General features: G+C 56.5%; 1 protein-coding gene across 2 annotated transcripts; it reads left to right on the plus strand.

Annotated features, from left to right (window-relative positions):
* Positions 1-1,397: 1,397 nt before the first annotated feature.
* On the plus strand, positions 1,398-8,817 carry TPRN (taperin). Of its 2 annotated transcripts, none has more exons than XM_070758421.1 (4): positions 1,398-2,914; positions 6,577-6,733; positions 7,014-7,207; positions 7,509-8,817. In XM_070758421.1, exons 1-4 carry the CDS (start codon positions 1,412-1,414, stop codon positions 7,569-7,571), a joined length of 1,917 nt encoding a protein of 638 aa, XP_070614522.1. In that variant the 5' UTR covers positions 1,398-1,411; the 3' UTR covers positions 7,572-8,817. The 2 variants fall into 2 exon arrangements, with proteins under 2 accessions (XP_070614522.1, XP_070614523.1); XM_070758422.1 differs by having other exon boundaries at positions 7,095-7,207.
* Positions 8,818-9,697: the final 880 nt, after the last annotated feature.

A 9,697-nucleotide genomic window follows, 5' to 3' on the forward strand; every position in this document is an offset into this window, starting at 1 on the left:
GATTTTGATTCGGCTCAAGTGGGCAGCACGGAGAGATTTATCTAATAAATGTCATGATCTGGATTGCTAGAAGAGTTCAAGTAGAAAAAAATGCGGGGGGGAATAGATGAGCAGGTCTTAAATAGAGTTATATAACATGGATAGTTTGCTTCTGGTTGTAGTTTCTTATGTTTGGGCAATATGCTGACTCGGGGTCCACCGTAGCATAGTATATTTAATTAACCCAATTGCCTGGACTCACAACCTACTCACCCTAAAAGCAAACTAACCCTATTTTAATTTGGCTGAACTAGTCTTGCACCTTGCCAACAAAAGTGTGTATAGTTAAGGCTACGGTTTTCCCAGTTGCAATGTGTGGCTGTGAAAGCTGGACCAAAGAATGGAGGCCTTTGATCTCTGGTGTTGGCTGGAGAAGACTCCTGCGGGTCCCTTGGACTGCAAAGCGATCCAAGTGTTCAGTCCGAGAGGAGATCAACCCTGGCTGCTCTTTAGAAGGCCACAAGATCCTGAAGTTGAAACTCAAATCCTTTGGCTACCTAATGAGAAGGAAGGACTCACTGGAGAAGAAGAGCCTAATGCTGGGAACGATGGAGGGCAAAAGGAGGAGGAGGAGGTGGCTGGATGGGTGTCACTGAAGCAGTCGGCCTGAGCTTAAATGGACTCCAGGGGATGGAAGAGGACAGGAAGGCCGCAAAGTCTTGAAGGCAACCCTGCTGCGTGATGTGTTACTTTCTCAGCTTCTCTTAAGAGCGTGTGGACGCAGGGAGGAGGCTGAAGAGGGGCCGCGTCCTCAAGCTGCGACACGGACGGCGGGAAGTTCTGCTCAACCAGCTCTATCTACCCTCTCGCTCCCAGAAGGGCGCCGCTGCGGAGATTCCGGAGGACCAAAGGCTGATTGCCTGAATTGCCTGACTCCAATTCCCAGAATCCCCAGCTGGCGGGAGGAAGGATCCTGACCAATGCCTGACAAGTTTCTTCAAAAGACGCGACTCTTGCCTTGACGTCATTCTATGGCGCGCTGCCCTTACGCCTGCCGGAAGTTCCTGCTTAGCGTCGCCCCGCGCTCGAAGCGGCTTCCGCCCAAAAAGCGCCATTCCGTTCCAAACCCTCAGAAACGAGCGTTTCCCTTACTCAACGACTTCCGCAATCGGCTGGGCGGGGCCGTCCCACCTCCCATCCAATGAATGGCGGTGGCGACTGCGTCTCCACGCTGAAATTCAGCCACGCCCGAGACGTCGCGACAGGCTAATCGGGGGCGGCCTTTCGTGCGCAGAGGCGGGACTCCTCGGCGACAGCCAATGGGCGCGGCCGCTCCGCCGGGGTTTCTCCTCCGCGGCCGGCGGGCCGAGGAAGTGGCTGGAGGCGGCGGCGCGGCCGGTGGGTTGGCCAGGTGGGTGGCGGCGGCCCTGCCATGAGGGGCCTGCGGGAGAACGCGGCGGCGGCAGCGGGCGAGGCGCCGGCCTGGAAGGTGGCCCTGCTGGAGCGGAAGCGGGCGAAGCTGGCGGCCGGGGCGGGCCTGGACGGGGGCGGCGGGGCGGGGGCGGTGGTGGCCGAGAGCCTGGGCCCGTTGCGGGAGAACCCCTTCATGCGCCTGGAGGGCGAGCGGCGGCGGCGGCGGCGGAGGGGGGCCGGGGCGGTGGGCGTGGCCTGCGAGACCCCCCCCGAGACCCCCCCCTCGCTGGCGCACCTGCTGCAGCTCTACGGGGCGATGCCCGGCGTCCGCACCATCCGCGCTGACCACATCCTCATCATCGAGTCCAGCGACCCGGTGGAGGCCGCGGCCCCCCGGAGCCCCCCCCGGGACCCGCCCGCCGCCGAGATCCGCGCCGCCCAAGTCGTCGTCTACGAGCCCGAAGCCGCGCCCGACCCCGGCCTGGTCAGCCGGCTGCTGCGGAAGTTCGACCGCGCGGCCCCGGCGAAAGGCTTGCCGGGGCCTCCGCCCACCGGGACCCGCCCGGGACCCCCGCCCGCCGCCGGCGTTTTCGTGCAGAAGGTCGGCTCCAACTCCTTCGTGGTGAATCCGCGGGGACATCGCCCGGCCGCGCTCAGCAAGGGGGCTGAGGAGGAGGAGGAGGAGGAGGGGGCCGCCGCTCTCCCTCCGCCCAGCAGTCCCGGTCAGCGCGGGGTGGCAGCCCTCTCCAAAGCCGTGCCATCCTCCCGGAGCCCCGCGCCTTCGTCCCCGCCAGCAGCCCAGGCGGGGCAGCCAAAGTCCGAGGCCGCTGCCGTCCCCAAGGCCTCGCCACAGCCGCCCGCCCCCTCCAGTGCCACTCCAGCCGGCCGAGCCCCCAAGGGCCAGCCCCGGCCCGGCCCGCTCTTCAGCTCCAGCTGCTCCTTTGAGATCCGCCCGGCCCCGAAGCCCGACCTCGCCGCCATCCCTGCCCATGACCTCCAGGCGCACGCCTTGGCCAGCCTGCGGCTCAACTCCCGCAACGCCTTCCTCTTTGTGCCCCACCGGAAAGAGGCGCCCCCTGAGCCTCCGCCGCCCGCCCAGGCCCTCCCTGCGGCCCCGGAGGTGCCCGTGACTTGCCTAGATGAGGACTTGGGAGCAGCCATGCCGCCCTTGAAAGTCTTGAGCCCCCGGCTGGAGGGCTTCCATGTGCCTCATGACCACGGTGCCCTGGCTCTGGAAAAGGCGGGCCCTGCTCTGCCCCCCCACAGGCCCCTTTCCACTGCCTCTGTCGCTCGCACCCACACCTTCACCGTAGTGCCCAAAAGGAAGCCCTTCACGACTGACCGAGCGTGGCTTCAGCAGGAGGAGGAGGAGGAGGAGGACAAAGCCCGCAGGGGAGCCCCCCTGCAGGAATTGGGTCATCTCAAAAAACGGTACCCCACCGTCAATGAGATTGAAGTGATTGGCGGCTACCTTTCTCTCAACAAGTCCTGCATCAGCAAATCGAGTGTTCGGCGCAAAAAGGTAACCAGTTGATACCTGTGCTGACCAGTCATATTTCGGTTACGCTTTTACTGGATTTTTGCAGGGTGCGGAGGTGAGCAGGATTTGCCCCAAGAGAGCTGGGACCCAGTTGTGTAGCTACCGTAGGGCATCTCATAGGCTCTTAGGGGGCCTGAGATTGGTGGACTAAGCTGCCTGCGAGTGCTCGGGGAGCATAATGTGCCACTGTCCCCCCTGAACAGCTCGTGGTATGGAGAGGCACACAGACTTTGATGCGGGCCCAGAGCTAGCTGTATGAAGCAGCAGACAGGCTGTCCATCCATTGTGATTTATTAGGGAGGGACCCTCCTTATCCCGTGCTGTGATTTAGTGGTGGTGGTGGGTCCTATCCAAGGAAGCGGCTTGTTTATGCTTAGAAAGGGCTTTTTAAAATAAAATAGTGAACTTTTAAGGCTGTGTTTTTATTGGAGGATAAAAGTTTCTCTTGAGGAAAGTTAGTCTACACCTACAAAAGGGGGGGGGGACCGTTCAAGGCTCCAGATGACCCCCTGGAGAGGTCGGCCATTACGGCCGGGCGCAGGCGGCTTCCTATCTGCAAGATCACAACTGCTTAGAAACTGATGGGAGATGCCGGCCAATTGGTTTAGGCCCCTGTGAGCAGCAACCCTGGACAGTGCCAGGCTGGGGGCCCTTTGCAAACCCACCCAAGCAGAGCCCGTTTCCTTATGATTCATGGAGTTGGCTCAGCACCGGCACAGATTCCTTTAACAGGGTGTGGCAGACACAGGGCGAGGGTAGGAAAGTGAGGTGAAAGGGATCAAAGTATTACGCAACGTCAAGGATCAGGCCGGAGGAGGAGGAGGGGAAGAGATGGTGATTATTTACGTATACGTTTCCTTGCAGCTCAGGTTTCCCTTGAGACGTTGCTGCACTGTTTCTTCGCTGGCAAAGGGTGTGTGTGTGTGTGGGGGGGTTTGATACAGGTGTCCTTCTCCCCCCAATGCCAGTTTTTCCTTGCCTGTTGTGCTCCCCTCCCTTTCCAGCTGTGTGGAAGGGGATCCCCTGTTCTGGCCAGAGGGAACCCCCCCCCCCCTTTTGTGCTGCTTCTGTTCAGCTCCCGCAAGGCCCTTGTGCAGTTACTGGCTCTTGGCCTGGGAGCTCAGGTTGCTCTCTACAAAGAAAACATGGGGGCCGTGATTAAAGGGTCCTGCTGGAAGGAAGAACTGCTGACCACGGACGATGCTGTTCCTGGAAATTGCTTTATGTCCACAGCATACCTGTTGGCCAGGAGAACTTCAAAGAACTGCAGTTGGGCTTTGGTGACTGAGTTTGCCCTTCTCCCTGCAGCTCCAGTAGCCCTTGTAGTTCTTAGCAGGAGCTCTGTGAGTGGAGGAAGGTGAAAAAGAGGGGCTGTCCAGAGTCCTCCCAGACGGAGGACGCGCTTGGACCCAAAACTCCTCACTCTTGCTCAACCCTCTTAATCTCTAGGCCACTCTGTGCTAAGCGCTGCAAAGTAAAATTGGTGGACTGCAAGTTGTCACAGTCAGAACGGTTTTAACATGCTTGCTATTCAGTTTTAATCAATATTTACAGTACAGTGGTACCTCTACTTAAGAACGCCTCTACTCAAGAAGCTTTCTAGGTAAGAACCATTTTCTACTTAAGAACCTGAGCCACGAAAAATCTCCCAGGAAATTTGAAAGCGGCATGAAAGCCCGGCCAGTTTCCTGCCCTTCCCCCTTTAATCCCAGCCACCTGGGCTTCCAGAGGAGCCTTTGGTGGCGCTCAAGGAGGCTTTGGCAGTCCGGAGCGAACAAAGTATTTTCCTTTCTCTGCGCGCTTGGACAGGGAATAAACCTCTGCCTGCGCCCAGAGAAAAGAAACGCTCCCTTCTCTCTGTGCAGCCGAGGAGCCACCACAGCAAAGGAAAGGCACCGGCTACGTAGCGAGAGGAGAGCCCTTCAGCATGGGAAGGAAGGGGCAGCAGGTAGCAGCAGCAGCCGGTGTATGGGAGGCACGAGCTCCTCCTCAGAATCCCTTTTTTTAAGCCTTCAAGTTTTGGATTTTATTTTATTCCTCTCACCTCACCTTCTTCCTTCGGCAGCGACTCTCCTCCTCCTCCTCTTCTTCCTCCTCCTCCCACCCAAATCCCGAGCTTTTATTTCTTTCCTAATGGGTTTGCGCACATTATTTGCTTTTACATTGATTCCTATGGGGAAAATGGCTTCTACCTAAGACCCTGCTCACGGAAGGAATGAGCCGGGAAAGTTCTTAAGTAGAGGAACCACTGTATCTTCTCTTCTGGGGAGACACGATCTTAGCTAGAAAATGTGTGTGGGTGTGTGGGTTGGCAAACTTGCCTGAAGTGTCTAAAACCTGGGTCTCCCCAGTGGCACCTGATCCTGCTCTTCTCGCAGGATCCTCCAGGGTGTGGATTACAGGCAGAGGGGCTGTAATCACTTTGGGGGCCTTCTTTCCTGCTCAGGGACATTCTGGCATTTTAGCTCAGTCAAATGTTTGCAAAATGATGATCCAGGGAGCAGTGGCGGGATTCAGTCTTTTATTACTGGTTCTGTGCGCATGGCAGGGGAAGGATACGGCACAGTCTTTCCTCACTCCAGGGAAAGGTTGCTGCAGAATCCCTATTCTCTCCTCCTCCCTCCCCCCCCAATCAACTGGGACTCTGGAGGCAGAGAATAGATGGGGAGGGCAGCCAGAGGTAGTATTTGCCGGTTCTCCCCACTGCTCAGAATTTCCGCTACTGGTACTCTAGGACTGGTGAGGACCTGCTGAATCCCACCTCCTGAGAACCAAGGGAACCCTGCCCTCCACACGGATGACAAAATACTTTTCCTCTAGACGTTGCAGAAGCTACACAAACTGAAAAGCTTTTTGTATGAATCGATTTCAGTCTTTAAACTCAGTGCCAAGATTGCTTTCATAAAGTCCTAGTTCTATTTTGCTGAAACTCTGTTCCCACAAGAACCTCAGACTGCAGTTTGTACTGTACAGTATTTTCCATAGCTGGAGGACTGGACTCCAGCTTTGTTCTTGTCAATGCTTAAAATTGAATTAAAGGGTTAAATGGGTATAAGTGAGCATTGTAGTCTTAAGTTTCTCTGTTGTTTATTTTAAACAAGATTGCTATTGTTTGGAACACAATTACTTTATTTTTAAAGTAGCTGCTTTAAGCAAGTGGTGATGGTGAAGATGATGTGAGATTCTAAAATGGTTGAGAGTTTGGCCTAGTGGTTAAGGCACCAGGCGAGAAAGCAGGAAAGTCACAAGTTTTGCGTCCCGGCCTTGGCACGAAAGCCATTTGGGTGACTTTGGGCCAGCCCTAGCCCCCTCACAGGGTTGCTGTTGTGGGGAAAATAAAAGGAAGACGGTAATGTATTGGATATGCTCACTGCTTTCAAGTTATTTGTAAAAATAATAAAGGTGGGATATCAATAAATATGGCAAGGTGGCCTGTGAATCTGCCGTATCCTCTTGGGAAGCTTCCTCCGTTTGCCTGTAGATTCCCACTAAAAAGTGGGGCTTCACCTGACTTGCCACCTGTTGAAAGAGGTGGCTATAGAAACCAAATAAAAGTACTGAAGAGTTCCAAATGGAGTAAGCGAGAAATTTAGCTCACTGAAACTTGAGGTCAATCGCAAAGCAGCTTCTTCTTGTTCCTTCAGATGAAAATATCTTTCAATGAGACCAGCATGCAAACCATGTTTGAATATCCCTCTGAGCGCTCCTTGGAGGAGGGGGAGGAGGAGGAATACGCCACAGAGGTAGATGAGAAGCCTGCCTTTCTCATTCCTCATCCAAGCAGGGCTACTGCCAACTCAGGTAAGCCTCTCATTCCCTGCCCTATTTCAAAACCTTCTGGGTTGAAGCAATGGCAGATCCCCAGTCATGACGTCACTTTTGGAACAAGAGTTCGGTGAAGCCATGACACCATTGCCTGGTGCCTCCCACATCCAGGAATAGAGTGGATATTAAGCACCTGCAATTCAAACAGCACCAGTAAGATAGAAGGGAAGAAAAACAATTCAGGAAGTTGCAACGTCCGTGTCCTCCTTGATGCCCAGGAGAGATTTTGAGGAAGATCATGACTTTCCTTCCTCAGGGATCTCTGCGCGTGGCATTCTATCCGCCATGGCTTCCCCTTGTGCTCCTACCGACTCTGTGCGCTCATCCTTTTGGCTAGGTTTGCCAGGCCACCCTGCCAAGCACTCCCGGGGCTTCAACGACGAGTGGCAGGAGCACCAGCCTTCCAGCACACAGGCCCTTCCGCAGGAGACGGAGGACCAGCCGCTCACGGTAAGGAAGGCTTGGCCTGGGACTCTGTGTGTGTGTGTGTGTGTGTGTGTAGAGGGGGAGAGGCACCAGTGAGTAGCAGCTACTTGCCCGCAATAAATCAGAGGGAGCAGGTAACTGTTCTGTGCTTGCAGCAGTTCAGGAGAAAGGCTGGTGCTGCAGGCAAGGCTTAGCTTCAGCATCCTTCTAGTTTTGAATGGCCACCGTTTCTGGCAGGGGGGGCAGGGGGGGGCTCTGCTTAGTTGTGGCGCTTGTATTCTCTGTGGGAAAAGCAGCAGACCCACTCTCTTTTGTCTCCTCACAGGTCTCCTCTGCCGAAAAAAGCCACCTGTCTGAATTCAGTAGGGAACCTGCCCTCTACTTCTGAGCCCCGAGCGAGCACTGCTGGAGGAAGATATTCTGGGCCCCCCTGCCCCACCAGGTAGCCGGAGAGACAAAGGGGGCACGCCAGGCCAGACTTCTCTTCCCTCCGCGGAGGGCCTCACGTGCAAACGCAGCTCGTTTCGGCAGCCTGAGTTTTCTGCCTGCAGCCTGAACCCCCCCCCCCTTAGATGGTCAGATGCTGACCGGGCCGCCAAATGCTCAGGCTGCTGTTGAGCCACTAGGCTGAGCTGCTCCCTCCAGCCAGATTGCACAAAATGGCTCAGCGATGAGCTGGTGCTGAACAAGGAAGCAAGCTGCAGCCCAATGGAAAATAATGTCTCGGACCTCTTGGACCTCACCTTGGGGAAGCACTTAACAGAAGCGGCCATTGAGTTTTTCAGCTAAGCAAATGACAAATACTGTTGCCTTTAACAGACTAACTGCACTAGTGGACTCTGTTGCTTTAAAGAAAATTCCAGTTCCCCAAAGGGTTAATGGCAAATAGATGTCCTACATGATGCTATGACCACATCGTGCAGCTCAGCCATGAAGCCGGCTCTTAGGTGCCTCTTGGAGCCATTGGAGTGGAATCCTGTGGAAAGTGGGCAATTTGTGACCCTCAGGGCCCATTTTGAGCCTGGCCAGATCCAAAATGTCCGAGGCTTTAAGAGTTCCTGTATCTGAATGAAGCTGCTGGTCAGGGGGCCAATCCTTGGCTTGCTGTGCTGCTTTAATGCTGGGGGCTTCCCCCCCCCCCAGCTCTTAGACCCAGGCAGGTTTTTCAGCACTGGCTCAGGTCACGTGGGACTCTTGGGAGACCGGGTGGGGGCTCCTGGCTGCCCGGTTCTCCCTCTCCCAGGTACAAGGGTGACCTTTTGCTGGTCTGATGATTGTCCTGATTAACTGGCCAGCACTGCATTCAGATGGTGGAAACCAGAGTAAAACACCGTCACTAGCATTTCACTGACCCTCCAGGCAAGAGCAGGTGGTGGTGGTGCGGGCTCAGCCACAGGTAGCTGCCTGTGAAAGGACCAGGTTTTAAACTGCCGGAGAGTAGCTCTGTGTCTTCTTTCACTTTACTGTCTTAAATCAAAATGATCTAATTGACTTTTGTATGTTTTGCACGTCATTGTTTATTGATGGAGGAAGGGGGGGGTTGATCCTACATTCCCCCTGGATCCAGCTGTACCTGCGCCTCTTCAGCCTTTTGGCCTTCCCAGGTTCATTAAACCACACAGGTGATTTCTTCACGATAGTGTTGGGTGATTGATTGGGCTATCTTGCGCCACTGGCATATCTGCAGGTTACCCACTCTAACCTTCAGATTCCTGTAGTATCCAGCCATTTGGCTGGACTGAGCTGGGAAAGAGGGAGGGGGCTGCAGGGGGGAAGGGAGGCTGCAGGGGTCGCAAAGGCCAGGCCCAGCCAGACTCTAGGCACAGCAGAGAACGTGCTGGCAGAACCTCCCTGGCCGGGTTCCCGTGTGCCTTCCTGCGCTGGTGGGGCAGCCACAGCTCCCACCCACCCCCTCCGTCCCCAAGAAGGCTCCAGAGTCCGAGAGGCCAGGTGGGGCCCGGGGGGGGGGGGGGGGGAAGGCTGCAGCACCCGCTTCCCTCAAAGGCAGGGGGGCGGCCAATAAATGGAACAATGGATACAGAGGCCCCCTCTCCTCAGAAGGCCTGGGGAAGGCAGGCCATGGGGCAACCCCACTCCCCCCCCTTTGCTGTGAGGGGGCTGTCTGGGGGGGGCTGGGACCCAGGGGAAACCCCCCTCCCCTATTCATCCCCCCTAGCCCCCCCTTTGCTGTGAGGGGGGCTGTCTGTGGCCCAGGGGAACCCCATCTCCCCCCCCCCTGACGCTCCCCCTCCCCCAGCCCGGCGGAAGCGGCAGCAGAGGTGGGTCCATTCAGTCTTTTATTTGGTGCCCCCCCCGTCGGGCCCCTCAGGCGTCCTTGGGCGGGAGGCTCTTGGAGTCGGTGGCCTTGGCCAGGTTCCCGGCCTCCTTCTTGAGCACGGTCAGCAGCGTCTGCGAGCTCTCCAGGATCTGCAGCGGAGGGAGGGAGTGGGGGGGGCGTCAGAGGGGGGGTCTGGCGTGTGTGGGGGGGGGGGGGTCGGGGGGGGTGTCCCTCCC

The sequence above is a fragment of the Erythrolamprus reginae genome, chromosome 8, assembly GCF_031021105.1.
Source record: "Erythrolamprus reginae isolate rEryReg1 chromosome 8, rEryReg1.hap1, whole genome shotgun sequence".
Lineage (NCBI taxonomy): Eukaryota > Metazoa > Chordata > Lepidosauria > Squamata > Dipsadidae > Erythrolamprus > Erythrolamprus reginae.

Coding starts and splice junctions, on each gene's coding strand:
- TPRN (XM_070758421.1), top strand. CDS start 1,412: ATGAGGGGCCTGCGGGAGAACGCGGCGGCGGCAGCGGGCGAGGCGCCG. Junction 2,915..6,576: donor CGAGTGTTCGGCGCAAAAAG/GTAACCAGTTGA, acceptor TTGTTCCTTCAG/ATGAAAATATCTTTCAATGA. Junction 7,208..7,508: donor CGGAGGACCAGCCGCTCACG/GTAAGGAAGGCT, acceptor GTCTCCTCACAG/GTCTCCTCTGCCGAAAAAAG.